Genomic DNA, 19,273 nt, shown 5'->3' with positions numbered 1-19,273 from the left:
ATATGCAAAAACGTAACGGTGATGAAGGTAACGATAATGAAGGAGACAGACCATGTTACTCCAGCATTTTTTGTCTATCTTCGGTTTAAACTAGCATCTGCAGTTCCTTCTTACACATAGCTGTTTGTTGGGTGAAAACGAGTAACTGGTGTGACTTGGGTGGGGGAGGGATAGAGAGAGAGGGAATGTCGGGGCTACCTGAAGTGAGATAAATCAATATTCATACCACTGGGCTGTTAGCTGCCCAAGCAAAATATGAGATGCTGTTCCTCCAATTGCATTTAGCCTCACTCTGACAGTGCAGGAGACCCAGGACAGAAAGGTCAGTGTGGGAATGGGAAGGATAATTCAAGTGTCCAGCAACTGGGGGATCAGGTTGGTTCACACGGGCTGAGCGAAGGTGTTCCGCAAAACAATCGCCCAGTCTGCGTTTGGTCTCGTCGATGTATAAGGGTCCACATCGTGAACAATGGATACAGTAGATGAGGTTGGATGAGGTTGCAATTGAACCTCTGCCTAATCCTATTTACCAGCATTGGGTCCACACTTCTCTAGGCATTGTGTGTAGCATCACATTTAGCATCCAATTAACCCATGCCCTTCATGTGTTGGGGAGTTTCAAAATAAATGCCTGTACCTTTTCATTTGAGATTATCAAATGACTGAGTATAACTGGAGAGGTGTTGGCCACGATAATAAAATAATGTAATGGTTAACAAGGCAGTTTCACAGTGTATGGGCATTGTTGGCAAGACTGGCCTTTATTAATAACTGGTGAATGACCTGATGTTGATGCTGATATAACTGCCCCCTGCTTTGGTAGGTGCAGCTTGGAGAGGGTGGATGTGGAGAGGATGATCCCACTAGTGGGAGAGTCCAGGACTAGAGGTCATAGCCTCACAATTAAAGGACGTTCCTTTAGGAAGATGAGAAGGAATTTATTTAGTGAGAGGGTGGTGAATCTGTGGAATCATTTGCCACAGAAGTCGTGGAGGCCAAGTCAATGGATATTTTTAAGCAGCGATAGATAGATTCTTGATTAGTACGGGTGTCAGGGGTTATGGGGAGAAGGCAGGAGAATGGGGTCAGGAGGGAGGGATAGATCAGCCATGATTGAATGGTGGAATGAACTTGATGGGCCGAATGGCCTAATTAGCTCCTATCACTTATGAACTTATGACCTTTGGACATGATTTGCCTTCTTCAACTGGGTTATGATAGTCCGGTACAACTGAGGAGCAACTTAGAAATGTATCCGGTCTGGATTCACAAATGTAGGGCAGCACATTGGTAGAGTTGCTGCCTTACAGCGCCAGAGACCCACAATGGTACTGCCTTACGGAGTTTGGCCTGCGTGGGTTTTCTCTGGATGCTCCGGTTTCATCCCATGCTCCAAAGACGTACAAGTTTGTAGGTTAATTGGCTTCAGTGAAAATTGTAAATTGTCCCTAATATGTAGGATAGTGTTCGTGTATGGCGACTGCTGGTTGGTCTGGGCTCAGCGGCTCGAAGGACCTGTTTCCGTGCTGTATCTCTAAAACTAAAGCCAAGACTAAGCTGGAAGGAATGATGGCAGACAAAAAATCTGGAGAAACTCAGCGGGTGAGGCAGCATCTATGGAGCGAAGGAATAGACAATGTTTCAGTTCGAGACCCTTCTTTATCTCGACCAGGAACGTCGTCTATTCCTTCACTCCATAGATGCTGCCTCACCCGCTGAGTTTCTCCAGCTTTTTTGTCTACCTTTGATTTTTCCAGCATCCGCAGTTCTTTCTTAAACAATAGAAGGAATGATGAGTAAATTTGTAAGTGTCTCCAGTGACTTTCATAAAATTCTACAGATGCACCTGTAGAATACACATACTGTTTGGTTGCATGGCAACTTAGTTTGGGAACTGCTCTGCCCAAGACCGCAAGAAATTACAGAGAGTCGCAAATGCCATCACAGGCCCTTTGGCCCACCGAGTCCGCGCCGACCAGCAATCCCCATCCACTAACACTAGTCTGCATATGAGGGACAATTTACAATTTTCACAATGGTGGCCAGTCATTGACTCCATCTAGACTTCACGCTGCCTCAGGAAAGCATCTGACAAAATCAAAACTTGTCCTGCCTCCTTCTCCCTGTTCCCAGCCGGCAGGTACAGAAGCTTGAAAACGCGCATCGCCACACTCAGGAACAGCATCTTCCCCTATGTTATCAGGATTTTGCAATGGCCTTCCATAAGCTCGGGTTTCCTCTCCTATTCACCTCCACCCCATTGCAGACCCCAAGGCAGCATGAAATGTAGATTGAGTCAGTGGAAGGGAGGTTGGTTTGCATTATGGTCTGGGCTGCGTCCACAACTAGAGTCATAGAGTGATACAGTGTGGAAACAGGCCCTTTGGCCCAACTCGCCCACACCGGCCAACAATGTCCCAGCTACACTAGTCCCACTTGCCTGCTCTTGGTCCATATCCCTCCAAACCTGTCCTATCCATGTACCTGTCTAATTGTTTCTTAAACAATGGGATAGTCCCAGCCTCAACTACCTCCTCTGGCAACTTGTTCCATACACCCACCATGCTTTGTGTGAAAATGTTATCCCTCGTTTGCCTATTAAATCTTTTCCCCTTCACCATGAACCTATTTCCTCTGGTCCTCAATTCCCTGCAGTTTCTTGCAGTCATAGACGGAGCTGTTCCCCAAACCATGCTGCGATGCATCCCGACAAAATGCTTTCTTCGGTGCATCGTTAAGGGTTGTTGGGGACATGCCGAACTTCCTGAGCCTTCAAAGGGAGTAGAAGCATCTGTGTTCTTTCTTGGCCATTGCTTCCATATGGCTGGTCCAGGAGAACTTGTTGGTGATATTTATTCCGAAGAACTGGAAACTTTCAACAATCTCTACTTGGGCACCATCAATGCAAACTGGGATGTGTGTACCACTTCACTTCCTGAAGTCAATCACTATCTCCTTTGTCTTGCTGACATTAAGGGATAGGTTGTTGTTTCAGCATCGTGTTATGAGGTTCTCAATCTATTTCCTGTTCTCCATCTCGTCATCATCTGGCCAACTACGGAGCTACTGTCTTGGAATTTATAAATTGAGTTGGATGGGTATTTGGTTGCATGTCATGAGTATACAAGGAGTAAAGAAGGGGGCTGAGAGCGCATTCCAAATACAGGATCTTTTGTCCATCACTGTATCTAGGTACACATGGCAATAATAGTGATTAATATCAATACAGATGAGGTGAAATGTTTTTCTCAGAGGCTTATAAGCCTTCGGGTAGACACAAAATGCTGGAGTAACTCAGCGGGACAGGCAGCATCTCTGGAGAGAAGGAATGGGTGATGTTTCGGGCCAAGACCCTTCTTCAGATCCTTCTTTGGACCCGACCCGAAACGTCACCAATCCCTTCTCTCCAGAGATTCTGCCTGTCCCGCTGAGTTACTCCAGCATTTTGTGTCTACCTTCGATTTAATCCAGCATCTGCAGTTCTTTCCTACACACCCTGTGTAAGCCTTGGGGACTCTCTTGCTCGAAAGGTGGTGGAAGCAGAGTATTTGAATATTGTTAAGGCATAGGTAGAACGATACTTGCTGAGCACGGGCATTGATGGCAAGCAAGGGAAGGTTTTACAGTCAGATCCTTGTTAAATGACAGAGCTGGTCAAGGGGCCTGTTAAATGTAGAACAGTACAGCACAGGAGCAGGACCTTCAGGCCATAATGTCCATGCTGAACATGATGCCAAGTCAAATTAATGAGTTGTAGAGCCATACAGGGCCTTTAGCCCAACTTACCCACCGCGACTAAGATGCCCCATCTACACTAGTCCCACTTGCCTGCATTTGGCCCATATCCTTGTAAACCTTTTCTATCCATGTCCCTGTCTAAATCTCCTCTGCCTACATGTGATCCATATACCTCCCCTCCCCGAGTATCCATGTGCCTATCCAAAAGCCTCTGTTAGCTATCCTCGAAAAAGGGAGTTGATCAGTACAGTTTGAACATTTTACAGAATATAAAGGTTCTTCATGGTTTTAGCACATCCTGGTTTAGAGATACAGTGTGGAAACAGGCCCTTCGGCCCACTGAGTCCGTGCCGACCAGCGATCACCCCATACACCAGCACTATCCTTCACTCTAGGAACAATTTCCAATTTTACCAAAGCCAATGAACCTACAAACCTGTACATCTTTGGAATATGGTTTGAAACCAGAGCACCCGGAGGAAACCCACGCTGTCAAAGGGAAAATGTACAAACTTCATACAGACAACACTTCTTCTTCTTGCGTATGGCGTGCACAGCCTAAAGTTCAGATTCAGATTGCAATTTTAATTGTCATTGTCAGCAGTACAGAGACAACGAAATGCATTAAAGTTGTAGGATAACCTGTTCTATTTGATCTTACTTGATTGTGCACGCCAGGCTGATTGCATTAGTTGAAACAGGGCGGACCACGTGAAGGTTGCAATCTCCCACCCCTACAGACAACACCCGTGGTCAGGATCGAACCCCGGGTCTCCGGCGCTGTAAGGCAGCAACTCTACCGCTGCACCACCGTGCCGCCCCAAAGGTCATTGATTGTAAAATACTGTCGGGACATCCTGAACGATTCTCGAAAAATATCTCCTTTCCCCAAAGTTGTGTACCTATGCTTTTAAAGAACACTTCCTCGTTTTCTGAGTGAGTTGATTTTGTTGTGCTCTCCTCTCTCGGCAGTTTTTGTCACAGCTGTTGGTGTTCCTCATAAATATTGTCAGCACCATATTCTGCGGACATTTGGGAAAAGTCGAACTGGATGCAGTTTCACTCGCCACAACGGTGAGTTTATTGACAACTTGGTTTTACGATTTATACGGGCAAGGGATAAGTTTAGGGATAACATTTTAAGTTTAAGGATACATTTTAAGGATAAGTTTAAATTTATTCTTATAAATAAGTTTGACTTTTGCTAAACCATGGAGGTTCTTCATGTAAAACAAATATTTTTGCTGCTGAATGGACTGTCACCTTCAGTATTCCCTTTCTCCAGAGAGGCTGCCTGGCCCATTGCACGCTGAGAAGCATGTTTAGAAAGTGACAGTGCCACCTTAAATATAAAGGGAATCTCCAAAGTTGGAAAGAATAGGCTTGGAGAGTGGGAAGGGTATTTGCTGCAGACCCTGTCACAGTCTGACACAGAGGTGCAGCAGACTATGGGTGCTGTCTGCATGGAGTTTGCTCGTTAAGCTTGTGACCGCGTGGGTTTTCTCCGGGTGCTCAGGTTTCCTCGCACACTCCAAGGACCGGAGAGGAACCTGCTTCTGAATCTGGTGGCACATGTTTTCAAGCATTTGTATCTTCTGCTCATTTTGAGAGGGAAGGAAAGGGAATGCCCAGGATGTGAGTGGTCCTACAAACCTGTACGTCTTTGAAGTGTGGGAGGAAACCGGGGCACCCGAAGAAAACCCACGCAGGTCACGGGGAGAACGTACAAACTCCATACAGACTGCACCCGTGGTCAGGATCAAACCCGGGTCTCTGGCGCTGTAAGGTTGCAACTCTACCCTGCCGCCCCTTTGTCCATGTCTGCGTAGTCCACCCTTTGCTTGCAACCACAAGAGCCTAAATCTTCGTGCGCCAACAGCGTGTTGTCACGTAGGCGCATTGCGGTTGTACGCAGCGTCTTGACGTCATACGCAGCGTCTTGACGGTGTACACTTAACGCGTGGCGTTGTGTGATTATGTCACCACCCGTCGCCGTGCGATGCCCAAATTCAGTCGGTCCGCCTCCTGCCCAGCTGATTGGTAAGCATGACGCAAATGATGTCACGCACGAACTTAGCGCAAATTTAGCGCATACTTAGCGTGAACTCCGCCAAACTCTCGAGCGGCAGCATTTTGAAACAGTAATCCATGCCTTTATTTCATCTCGGCTGGATTACTGTAACCCACTCTACTCTGGAGTCTCACGAGCTTCGTTGGCTCGTCTCCAGTTGGTCCAAAATGCTGCCGCTCGCCTTTTAACCGGGAACTCGAAAGAGGGAGCACATTACGCCAATTTTGGCCTCCGTTCACTGGCTCCCAGTGCACTTTCGAGTTCATTTTAAAATTATTTTAATTGTTTTTAAATCATTGAATGGCCTCGCCCCGCCTTACCTCTCTGAGCTGCTCCACCTATATGCTCCTACCCGGTGCCTCAGGTCAGCGGATCAGCTGCTCCTTAAGGTACCAAGGTCTAAGTGGAAGCTCAGAGGGGATAGAGCCTTTTCTGTTGCTGCCCCGGCACTCTGGAACACCTTGCCGCTGCAGATCAGACAGGCCCCTTCACTGTCCATCTTTAAATCCTCCCTAAAAACTCACTTTTATTCACTGGCTTTCGACACTGGCTGAGACATTGTTCCTGTTTTTAGTGCTTTTAATGTCTTTTAATTTTTACTGTTTTTATAGTCCTGTCGTCTTAATGGTTTTAGTAGTTTGTAATAACTTTTTGTTGACTTCCCATGTACAGCACTTTGTGGTAACTGATGTTGTCTAAAAGCGCTTTATATAAATAAAGTTATTATTATTATTATTATTATTATTATTATTATTAAACGCACGCAATCACATGCAAGTGGGACAGGCCCTTTACTCACTCTCTGCTAATTCTTCTCCCCTTGCCTTTTGCATAGGTGATCAATGTGTCAGCCATCTCGGTTGGATATGGGATAGCCTCAACCTGCGACACACTCCTCTCTCAGGTCAGTGCAGGTCAACACCAAACTGTACAGAGGAGTCGGGTATCCGTCTCTCACTGGCAAGTGGCCCTCGTGATGGGTGGCAATGTGACATTAGTTACTGGTGAATAGCCACGTGGTCCACATATCAAGAGTAAAACATTTCAAACCGCGGCAAAGAAAGAACTGGAAGTGACAGTGTACCAATTACACTATGTATTGAAGGGATGTGGACTTCCCCAATTGCTCCTGAATTAATGAAGCAGCTCAAGGTCAAACATATTGGCATATTTAGTTTAGTGACACAGCGCGGAAACATTCCCCTTTGACCCACCGACCAGCGATCCCCGCACACTAACATTATCCTACAGACACGAGAGGCAATTTACAATTTACAGAAGGCAAATCAACCTACAAATCTGTAGGTCTTTTTGGAGTGTGGGAGGAAACCAGAGCACCCAGGGAAAGCCTACGAGATCACTGGGACAAACTCCATACAGACAGCACCCGTAGTCAGGATCGAACTCGCATCTCTGGCACTGTAAGGCACCAACTCTACCGCCGTGCTGCCCTGGAGTCGGATAGGAACATAAGACATAGGAGCATAGTCAGGCCATTCGGCCCATCTAGCCTGTTCTGCCAGTCGATCATGCCTGATCTATCTTTCCCTCTCAACCCCATTCCCTGTCACCGTTAACACCGTTATTGATCAAGAACCGATCAATCTCTGCTTTAAAAATATACAATTATCTGGGCCATACCAGGTAAGGAAGGACATGGTGAACTAGGTATGCTGTTACAACAATTCAATGGTTTTATGCTCGTTGCTACTGAGATTAGTTTTTTTTTTAATCCATATTTATTTATTAGGCTGACATTTTAATTCCCCAGCTCCCAGGAAGGGCGTGAGCAGGGCAGGGAGTTGCAACATGCCACTGGATGAACAGTCGAGAAATCTAGACGCCACATTGCCTGTGTTGTCTATATCGAGATAACAGGAACTGCAGATGCTAGTTTACGGAAAAAGACACAAAGCGCTAGAGTAATTCAGCAGGTCCATAAGATCATAAGACATTGGAGCAGAATTATGGGCTGAATTGCCTAATTCTGTCCATCGGTTCTAGGAGCAGAATTAGGCCATTCGGCCCATCAATTCCACTCCGCCATTCGATCATGGCTGATTATTTTCCCCCACAACCCCATTCTCCTGCCTGCTCCCCGTAACCTTTGATGAGCTCACTAATCAAAGACGTATCAATCTCCGCTTTCAAAATGCCCAATGACCTGGCTATCACAGCCATCCACACATTCACCACCCTCCAGCTGCAGAAATTCCACCTCATCTCCATTCTAAAGGTACGTCCTTTTGTTCTGAGGCTGTGCCCCCCCCCCCCCCCCCCCCCCCCCCCCCCCCGCTTCCGAAGCAGAGTTTCTTCCCGAAATGTCACAAATCCATGTTCTCCAGAGATGCTGCCTGACCCGCTGAGTTACTCCAGCACTCTGTGAAACGTCACCTATCCATGTTCTCCAGAGATGCTGCCTGACCCGCTGAGTTACTCCAGCACTTTGTGTCCCCATCCTATCCAGTTTCAACTTCCCTCCATTATGTTTCCGCAAACCCTCTCATTATTTGGAACATTTTGATCAACTTTCCCCTGATACAACAACAAACATTGCAGGTGAGTCACAAAGTGCAGGAGTAACTCAGCGGGTCCGTCAACATCTCTGCATAAAAAGGAATTGTGACTTACTGATGAAGGGTTCCGCCTGAAACGTCACCCATCCTTTCTCCCCAGAGACGCTGCCTGACCCGCTGAGTTACTCCAGCACTTTGTGTCTATCTATGGTAAAAACCGGCATCTGCAGTTCCTGGTCTCAACAAACATTGCAAGCCGATGTGGTGCCACAATGGTCCCTAATCTTCTGCAGTTGAGGGTGAAGACTAAATGACGTGCCTCCAACATCTATACTAAGTCTCTCTGGAGAACATGGACAGGTGACATTTTGGGTCGTGACCCTTCTTCAACTTTTTTTTCCGTAAACCAGCGTCTGCAATTCCATGTGCGAATAAAACAAAAACAATGGTGTTGAGTGGAGTCAAGTCCAGTCAAGTCACATTTATTTATATAGCACATTTAAAAAACAACTCTCGTTGGCCAAAGTGCTTTACATTTGTTATAAGAATAGTATAAACAAACAAACTACATACATATATACATATAGCCCTCGCTCAGTGGACGTCAGGAAAGGCTTGGGAGTATAGATAAGATTTTAGTCTTGACTTAAAGGAGTCGATGGAGGGGGCAGTTCTGATGGGAAGGGGGATGCTGTTCCACAGTCTAGGAGCTGCAACCGCAAAGGCTCGGTCGCCCCTAAGCTTATGCCTAGACCGCGGGATATTCAGCAGCCTCAAGGATGGAACCAATGTTAAGATTGGAAGCTGATTTTGGAGAGGGCCTGTTGACCATTGCAAACGGGCACAAAATATAAACCTTGCCTTCTCATTTTCAGACACACGGCAGTAGGAACTTGAAGAGAATCGGTGTGATTCTACAGCGAGGAATTCTCATCCTGATGATATTCTGCTTTCCCTGCTGGGCCCTCCTTGTCAACACTGAGCGCATCCTGCTGGCATTCAAGCAGCCTCCCGGGGTGGCCAAGTGAGAATCTCTATCATTTTCACTAAACAAAATGGTGCTTATGTTGGGCACAAGCAGCTGGAGTAACTCAGTGGGTCAGGCAACATCTCTGGAGAGAAGGAATAGGCGACGTTCGTTTCGGGTTGAGATGTTAGTTTAGTTTAGTTTAGAAATACGCTAAACATGGAAACAGGCCCTTCGGCCCACCGGGTCCGCGCCGACCAGCGATCACCTGTACACCAGTTCCATCCTACACACTAGGGACAATTTACAGAAGCCAATTAGCCAACAAACCCGCACGTCTTTAGAGCGTGGGAGGTAAACCGGAGCACCAGGAGGAAACCCACGTGGTCACAGGGAGAACGTGCAAACTCTATATAGCGGGCACCAGTGGTCAGGATCGAACCCGGGTCTCTGGCGCTGTGAGGCAGCAGCTCTACCATTGAGCCACCGTGCTGCCGTTGTGCTGTGTAAAGAGATGGCATCAAGATAGTGTGCCCAAGGTCACAGCCGTTTACAAGGAAAGGAAGGACACAGGATGTCACTCCCCATGAGTCAGGGATACTGTACCCAAGCTCTGGGTCTTGACCCTGACCCCCGTGCCTGAGGAGCTACTGTGTGACCCTGAGCTAAGCTGTGCATCATCTTGCACGTTCCCTCCATCTGCAAGGTTTGTGCCGGTTGCTGCTGGGGGCTGCTATCAATCCGGAGCCAAATTCTCTCCCCATCCCCCAGTCGATGCAATAAACCCCAGCGCCATTGCAGAAAAGATCTGAAGGTCCTTGCTTGTGTCGTGATCAAAATTTGTGGTGCATCAATCGTCATTATTGAAACATCGTATTGCTGTATCAATAATGTATCAACATCGTATCACCCTGTGTATAAATTAGCTGTTGCATTTCTGATATTACCACATCACAGGAACTTTGGGACTTTGTGTTTTGGAACCTCCTGGGTACATGAAAGAGGCCGAATCAATCTCCATCTCAACTACATTTCTTTTACTATCTCTTCACTTCTCTTTCTCTCTATTACCTATTTTACATTTTGTCTTTGTCTGTCTGTCTCTTGCTCCTTTTGCTCATTCTTCCTATTTTCCATCTCTTTTTTTCTCGTTCCTTTCTTCCTCTCTCCCCTCATTTGTCCCCGCTCTGGTCCTCTCATCATTTCATCCTCTTGCATCTTATTTATCTTTCCCGCTCTCTTTCTTTTGTCCTTTTCCACATTCTTTCCCTCGTGCTCCTCTTCCTCATTCTTTCCCGCTCATCCTATCTCTTTTCCTTTCTTTCACTCCCCCCAATCCCCTTCCCTTTCTCTCTCTCTCTCTCTCTCTCTCTCTCTCTCTCTCTCTCTCTCTCTCCCTCTCTCTCTCTCTCTCTCTCTCTCTCTCTCTCTCTCTCTCTCTCACTCTCACTCTCTCTCTCTCCCTCTCCCCCTCTTCCTCATTCTTTCCTTGTCCCTCCTCTTTTTCATCCTTTCTTTCTTTCTCTCTCTCTCATTTTCCTTATTCTTCCTCTATTTTTCTCTACCTCATTCTTTCTCTCCCTTTTCTCCTCATTCTTCCTTCCTCTCTCTGCACGTTGTCATTTCCCTTTCTTTCTCTTTAACTCTCTCTTACTCTATCTGTCTCTCTCGCCCACCTTCCTCTATCTCATTCCTTCTCTCACTGCCTCTCTCCTTTCTCTCCACACTCCACGATTCCCCTGTAGAGACGTGGCAAAAGCATGTGCGTTATGGGTCATAGCTGTCCACTTACCTGCGGCCCATACCTGTTCCCAAATCACCATCTGCTGCTTCAATAAGATGCTGAACGCTACTGCCTGTGACCATGCGAGACTTATGCTTTTTTCGACTTTTAACAAAGCCTTCAATTTCCTACACAGGTTAGCAAATATATACGTGAAGATATTCTCCCCTGCTCTGCCTGTGAGTAAAACCAATGCAACAAACACACGTGGTACACAAGCAGAATGGTGCAGAAGCTGGAGGTGATGGGGGAAATATCCCCGTAGGCCAGGTAGCATATGTGGAGGGAGAAACAGAAAATATTTCACTGACCTTTTAGCAGAACTGCGAAAGGGTGAAGATGTAACAGGTTTTGCAACAGAGAAGGAGAGAAAAAACAACTTGAATGACAAAATGTGTATTTCTTCACCAGTTTGAGGTCAGAAACCTCCAAGATCAGATGCAGCCTTTGTTTTAGTTTAGTTTAGAGATACACAGCATGTAGGCAGGATCTTCGGCCCACCGAGTCCACACCGACCATCGATCACCCGTTCACACTAGTTCTATGTTATCCCACTTTCACATCTAGTAATTACAGGCTAGGGGCAATTAACACAGGGCCAATTAACCTACATACATGCTCGTCTTTGGGATGTGGGGGGAAACCGGAGCATCCGGTAGAAACACAAGCAATGACAGGGAGAACGTGCAAACACCACATTGACAGCACCCGAGGGTAGCATCAATCCTGGGTCCTTGGCATTGTGAGGTAGTGGCTCTACCAGCTGCGCCACTGTGCCCACTGAATACCAACTTTGCAAAATGTAATTCATGTTTAGGTGCAAGCTGAAGTCCCTTCAAAAGAGAGTGCCTGTAGTGTTAATACCTTCACAGCACGAACATTTAAAATAATTGCCACAGTGCCACGTGGGCAGATATTAGAAGGAGGGTGTTTCATTTTAATTAACTTGATCGAATCCCAAATTTAGAATTTGAACTCACATCTTCCACTGGATTGGTAATCAAGTAACATGGCCACTAAACTGCATCAATGCCTTGCCAATGTACATTACACATCCCCACCTCACTCTACCACTACCCCACCTCTACATTGGATGAGGATATGGGTGGCATGACTCATGTTTGCCGGTGATACCAAACTTGGCGGTGTAGTGGACAGCAAAGAATGTTACAACAGAATCCTGATTTAGTTTAGTTTAGACACAAAAATCTGGAGTAACTCAGCGGGTCAGAAAAGGAATAGGTGACGTTTTTGGGCCGAGACCCTTCCTCAGACTAGTTTGGAGATGCAGCGCAGAAATAGGTCCTTCGGCCCACCGAGTCTGCACCGACCGACCGCACATTAACACCGTCCTACACACTGGAGGGACAATTTACAATTATACCAAGCCGATTAACCTACAAACCTGTACGTCTTTGGAGATGAACTGGGAACGTGGGCAAAGGAATGGCAGATGGAATTTAACTCAGTTCAGTGTAAATTCTGCGGAGCCAAACCATGGTCGGATATAGATAGCAAATACAGGGCATGGGGAGTGTTGTAGAGCAGAGAGACCAAGGGGTGCAAGTACATAGTCCCCTGAAAGTGGTGACTCAGGGAGACAAAGTGGTGAAGAAGGGGCATAGCATCTTGGCCTGTCTTAGATGGAGCATTGAGGACAAGAGGTGGGACACTATTTTACTGCTGTATAAGACGTTGGTGAGGCCACACCTGGAATACCGTGTGCAGTTTGACCATCCTATGATAGAAAGGACTTGATTAAGCTGAAGAGGGTTCAGGAAAGATTCACAAGGATGTTGTCGGGATTGGAGAGCTTGAGTTATAAGAGATCGGATGGGTCGGAGATAGACACAATATGCTGGAGTAACTCAGCGGTTCAGGCAGCATCCCCGGAGAACATGGATAGGCGAAGTTTCGGGTCAAAACCCTTCTTCAGACTGGATAGGGTGAGTGACTTCCTTGGGCACAGAATGCTGAGGGGTTTATAAAGGGAGGAGTCTTAAACTAGAGGGCATAAGTTTCATGTGAGAAGAAGGATTTAATGGGAATCTGAGGGACAAGTTTCTCACACGTAGGGTGACAGATATATACAGTGGCTTGCAAAAGTTTTCATACCCCTTGAACTTTTCCACATTTTGTCACGTTACAACCACAAACGTAAATGTATTTTATTGGGATTTTATGTGATAGACCAACACAAAGTGGTGAATAATTGTGAAGTGGAAGCAATAGTATTCAGCCCCCCTGAATCAATACTTTGTAGAACCACCTTTCGCTGCAATTACAGCTGCAAGTCTTTTGGGGTATGCCTCTACCAGCTTTGCACATCTAGAGACTGAAACTTTTGCCCATTATTCTTTGCAAAATAGCTCAAGCTCAGTCAGATTGGATGGAGAGCGTCTGTGAACAGCAATTTTCAAGTATTGCCAGAGATTCTCAATTGGATTTAGGTCTGGACTTTGACTGGGCCATTCTAACACATGAATATGCTTTGATCTAAACCATTCCATTGTAGCTCTGGCTGTATGTTTAGGGTCGTTGTCCTGCTGGAAGGTGAACCTCTGCCCCAGTCTCAAGTCTTTTGCAGACTCTAACAGGTTTTCTTCCAAGATTGCCCTGTATTTGGCTCCATCCATCTTCCCATCAACTCTGACCAACTTCCCTGTCCCTGCTGAAGAAAAGCATCCCCACAGCATGATGCTGCCACCACCATGTTTCACAGTGGGGATGATGGTGTGTTCAGGGTGATGTGCAGTGTTAGTTTTCTGCCACACATAGCGTTTTGCATTTAGGCCAAAAACCTCAATTTTGGTCTCATCTGACCAGAGCACCTTCCTCCACATGTTTGCTGTGTCCCCCACATGGCTTATGGCAAACTGCAAACGGGACTTCTTATGGCTTTTTTTCAACAATGGCTTACTTCTTGCCACTCTTCCATAAAGGCCCGATTTGTGGAGTGCACGACTAATAGTTGTCCTGTGGACAGATTCTCCCACCTGAGCTGTGGATCTCTGCAGCTCCTCCAGAGTTACCATGGGCCTCTTGGCTGCTTCTCTGATCAATGCTCTCCTTGCCCGGCCTGTCAGTTTAGGTGGACGGCCATGTCTTGGTAGGTTTGCAGTTGTGCCATACTCTTTCCATTTTCGGATGATGGATTGAACAGTGCTCCGTGAGATGTTCAAAGCTTGGGTGTTCCTTGGGCTTCATTTTTTTTATAACCTAACCCTGCTTTAAACTGCAATTGGTTGCACTGGATTTTATTTAGGGGTATCAGAGTAAAGGGGGCTGAATACTTTTGCACGCCACACTTTTCAGTTTTTTATTTGTAAAAAAATTTGAAAACCATGTATCATTTTCCTTCCACTTCACAATTATGCGCCACTTTGTGTTGGTCTATCACATAAAATCCCAATAAAATACATTTACGTTTGTGGTTGTAACGTGACAAAATGTGGAAAGGTTCAAGGGGTATGAAAACTTTTGCAAGCCACTGTAGAGTAAATCCCCGGAGGATTTGATAGAGGTGACTACAAATACTTTGTTTCAAAGACATTTGGACAGTACATGGACAGGAAAGGTTTGGGGGGGGATATGGGCCAGATGTGGGCAAATGGCTCAGGAAGATGCTTTGGCCAACATGGATGGGATTGTATCTGTTTGACATCCAGAAGTGTATGTCTTTAGTGATGTTAACTGGTGTCTCTGTGCCTCTCTCTAGGCAATATTTATTTATCAGCTGGAAGTCAAATATCTTCAAAATCAGGTACAGTCAGTGAACAGCAGCTTAAAGCAAGTGAATATAATAAACTAAATGGAACCCCAACCACTGTGACTCCTGATCCCTCGAACCCTTTTGGTAAACCTGTCTGCATCCCTTCCAAAGGTGGAGTACCTTTTCCAGTGAGCAGATGCTGTCTTGGATGGAATCCTTCAATTGGGAATGAGCTGGTGGCCTTTAGCAGTTTAACACATGCCCACAGCCCCAGGCAGCACTGGAACCTTTTATAAAAACCCACAATGTCACATCTTCATTCACTACTTTGTGACTCTGGCTAAAGACTCCCAGCCACTTTGCCCACTTTCTCCCTTCATTCTTCCTTCACACCCTCTATGGTATTCTAGACTTTAGAGATACAGCGCCGAATCAGGCCCTTCGTACCACCGAGTCCGGACCGACCAGCGATCACCACATACACTAGCACGCTATCCATCACACTGGGGACAAGTTACTATTTTACCAAAGCCAAATAAACCTGCAAACCCGTACGTCGGGTCACGGGGAGAATGTAGATACTCGGTACAAGCAGCACCCGTGGTCAGGATCGAACCCGCGACTCTGGCGCTGTGAGGCAGCAACTCTACCGTGCGGCCCTTTGCCCGGATGTTAATGTTTAGGCCAGCCTGCTGCAGTGATAGGGTGCCTTCCCCTCCCAATATGTTCACAGGGACGCAATGCCTCCCCTTTCACCAGTCATTTAGTGAAGGACTAATGCTGTACCTCTCTCGCTCCAGGGCATCAACATGCCACAGGTCGCCATTGGTCTCGTGGCCAACATTATCAACGCAGTCGTTAATTTTATCCTTCTCTACGTGCTACCTCTGGGAATTCCGTAAGTAATAAATCACTTCAATTCCCTTTCGGCTGTAATATTACATGTGTAAAAATCAGTGGAGACTGAATTGGAGTTAGATTTCTAAGCCGATCCGAAATGTCACCCATCCCTTTTCTCCAGAAATGCTGCCTGACCCACTTCTACTCCAGCATTTGTGTCTATCTTTGGTATATACCAGCATCTGCAAGTCCTTGCTACACTTTAGATTTCCACCTTTCTGGCAGTTTAGTTTAGTTTAAGTTTAGTTTATGGTTTGCAATTTAGTTTATTGTCACAAGTGCCAAAGTACAGTGAAAAGCCTTTGTTGCATTCTATCCAGTCAGCAGAAAGACAATACATGATTAGCAGAAACCTTTTTGGAGATACAGCATGGAAACAGGCCCTTCGGCCCACTGAGTCCGTGTCGACCACGATCACCCGTTAATAGTCCTATCCTGCACACCAGGGACAATGTCCCAGGCCAATTAACCTACAAACCTGCACGTCTTTGGAAGGTGGGAGGAAACCAGAGCACCCGGAGAAAACCCACGTGGTCACAGAGAGAACGTACAAACTCCGTACAGATAGCACCTGTAGTCAGGATCAAAACCAGGTCTCTGGAGCTGTAGGCCAGTAACTCTGCCACTGTGCCACCGTGCCACCCTGTTCTGCCACCAGTTAGCCTACGGTAAATTAAGCAATGTATTTGCATCATTCTTTAGGGGCACATGTGGGACTAAGAAACAAGGATATTTAGTTTAGAGATACAGCATGAAAACAGACCCATCAGCCCACTGAGTCCACGCCGACACTGATCACCCATTCTGAAGAAGGGTCTCGACCCGAAACATCACCTATTCATTTTCTCCAGAGATGCTGCCTGACCCGCTGAGTTACTCCGGCCTTTGGAGTCTAACTTCACACTAGTTCTACTTTATCCCACTTTCTCATCCACTGGGGGCAATTTACAGAGGGCCAATTAACCTACAAACCCCACAAGTCTTTGGGATGTGGGAGGTAACAGGAGCACTCAGGTGCAACCCACGCGGTCACAGGAAGAACGTGCAAACTCCCCACAGACAGCACCGGAGCTCAACATCAAACCAAGTCTCTTGTGCAGTGGGGCAGCAGTTCTACCAACCATGTAGGAAGGAACTGCAGATGCTGGTTTATATCAAAGATAGACACAAAATGCTGGAGGAACTGTGCTGCCTGAAATATTACCAGATCTGGAGACTTTGAATTTTAAGGAGAGACTGGGTCTTATTTCCCCGCAGTGTAAGAGGTTGGAGGGTGACCTTGTAGCGGTATATAAGATCATAAGGGGCATAGAGAAGGCTAATAGCCACACTGTCTTCCCTAGGATAGGGAAGTCAAATACTGGATGACATTCTGTAGGTTTAAGGAGATAGGGGAAAGGTTTAAACGAGACCTTAGGGACAATTGTTTTACTCATTGGGCTGTGGGTGTACGGAATGAGCTGCCAGAGGAGGTAGTTGAGGCAGGTACTATACCAACATTTAAAAGACACTTGGACAGGTACATGGATAGGAAAGGTTTTGAGGGATATGGGTCAATTGCAAGCAAAGGGGACTAGCTTAGATGGGCATCTTAGTAGGCAAGGACGAGTTGGGCCAAACATGCTGTGTGAAGCTATTACTCGCTGACTAGATTGGAAACAAGAACAAATACTGAGCTGTTGGAGGATCACAGTGGGTCAGGCAACATCTGTGGAGGGAAATAGAGTCTATAGTCCAGATGCCAGGTCTGATATGTCAACAGGCCCTTTCATTCCGCAGATGTGGGCACAATATTTCCCCTTGTTCGGGTGTGTAAAACCAGGGGTGGCGGCCACAGAATAACAGGTGGGTTGTACAGGGGGCAGAGATGGGGAGATATTTCTGTGAATGCGGTAAATCTTTGGCATTCTCACCTTATAGCTCTCCCCTCTTGTGTTGGACACTGACATCCTTGGAAAAAGGTTCTGACTGTCTACCCTATCTATGCCTCTAGTTATAATATAATATTATATACGTATCTAAGACGCAGGTTCAATCCTGACTACGGGTGCTGTCTGTACGGGGTTTGTACGTCCTCCCCCGTGGGTTTTCTCCGGGATCACTGGTTTCCTCCCACACTCCAAAGACATAGAGGTTTGTAGGTTAATTAGCTTGGTATAATTGTAAATTGTCCCTGGTGTGTGTAGGACGGTGTTAGTCGCTGGTCGGCGTGGACTTGTTGGGCTGAAGAGATTCAAGATTCAAGAGATTTTGTTGTCATGTGTCCCAGATAGGACAATGAAATTCTTGCTTTACTTCAGCACAACAGAACATAGTAGGCATTGACTACAAAACAGATCAGTGTGTCCATATACCATTATATAAATATAAACACACATGAATAAATAAACAGATAAAGTGCAAATAAAGAGATAATGGGCTATTAATGTTCAGAGTTTTGTTTGAGTTGAGTTTAATAGCCTGATGGCTTTGGGGAAGACCTATTCCTGAACCTGGACGTTGCAGTCTTCAGGCTCCTGTAGCCTGTTTCCGCGCTGTATCTCTAAATGAAACTAAAGTAGTGTAAACTAAACTAAACATTATATAATGTGTGGACCTGTGTGTTTCAGAGGATCGGCTGCTGCTAATGTTATCTCCCAGTACTGCCAACCCATCCTCCTGTTTCTCTACATCCGATGGAGGAAGCTGTACGTGGACACGTGGGATGGTAACGATTCCGCACTGGGGCGTGTGATCATCTCCACTTTCATCCATTGACTTCACGCCGAACCCATTAACTGTCTGTTGGGGGGGTAGTTCCGTCACTCCCATTCCTCGACTTACTTCCCACTGACCTATCATGTCTCATCATCACCATGACTGGTGCCGAAGGGTCGAGACCACACAGACCACCCGTTCACGCTAGTTCCATGTTATCCCACTTTCTCATCCACTCCCTACGCGCCAGGGGCAATTTACATTGGGCCAATTAACCTACAAACCCACACGGCTTTGGGATGTGGGAGGAAACGAGCAAACTCCACACAGACAGCAGCCGAGGTCAGGATTGAACCCGCGTCTCTGGCGGCGTGAGGCAGCAGCTCTACCAGGTGCAACTGTGCTGCCCTTATCTGCGTTGAGTCAGTCACTTGAGCTAATGTTTTTAAATGTAGGGTGGTCCATGGAATGCCTGCAGGAGTGGGGACAATTTGTTGGGCTGGCGATCCCCAGCATGCTGATGATATGCTTCGACTGGTGGAGTTACGAGATTGGAGCTTTCCTAGCAGGTATTTAAGCTAACAACTCCTTGTCAAACACTCGACTTGGTCAGTAATTAACAATAGACTTTAGTTTAAGTTAGAGATACAACGATCACCCCGTACACTAGCACTATCCTACACACAAGGGACAATGTACAATTTACAATTTACACTCTTTAGAGTGTGGGAGGAAACCGGCGCTCCCGAAAAAACTCATGCTGTCAGGGGGAAAACGTACAAACTCCGTACAGATAGCACCCGTATTCAGGATCAAACCCGGGTCTCTGCCGCTGTGAGGCAACAACTCTACCACCGTGCCTTCCACCACCTATACCTTAAATGCAATG

At 46.4% G+C, this 19,273-nt stretch overlaps 1 protein-coding gene across 1 annotated transcript in view; it reads left to right on the top strand.

The window, feature by feature from the left end:
- Positions 1-19,273, top strand: part of LOC129710555 (multidrug and toxin extrusion protein 1-like) — a 36,465-nt gene that overhangs the window by 1,797 nt on the left and 15,395 nt on the right. The window contains 8 exon segments of the mRNA XM_055657626.1: positions 4,711-4,812; positions 6,645-6,713; positions 9,201-9,349; positions 11,212-11,254; positions 14,794-14,838; positions 15,588-15,685; positions 18,297-18,394; positions 18,840-18,953. Of these exon segments, the coding sequence (XP_055513601.1) occupies positions 4,711-4,812; positions 6,645-6,713; positions 9,201-9,349; positions 11,212-11,254; positions 14,794-14,838; positions 15,588-15,685; positions 18,297-18,394; positions 18,840-18,953 (718 nt within the window).

Source organism: Leucoraja erinacea, chromosome 28 (genome assembly GCF_028641065.1).
Source record: "Leucoraja erinacea ecotype New England chromosome 28, Leri_hhj_1, whole genome shotgun sequence".
Taxonomy (NCBI): domain Eukaryota; kingdom Metazoa; phylum Chordata; class Chondrichthyes; order Rajiformes; family Rajidae; genus Leucoraja; species Leucoraja erinaceus.
Note: the sequence above shows the minus strand (reverse complement) of the source record. Positions and strands in the feature narration are given on the sequence as shown.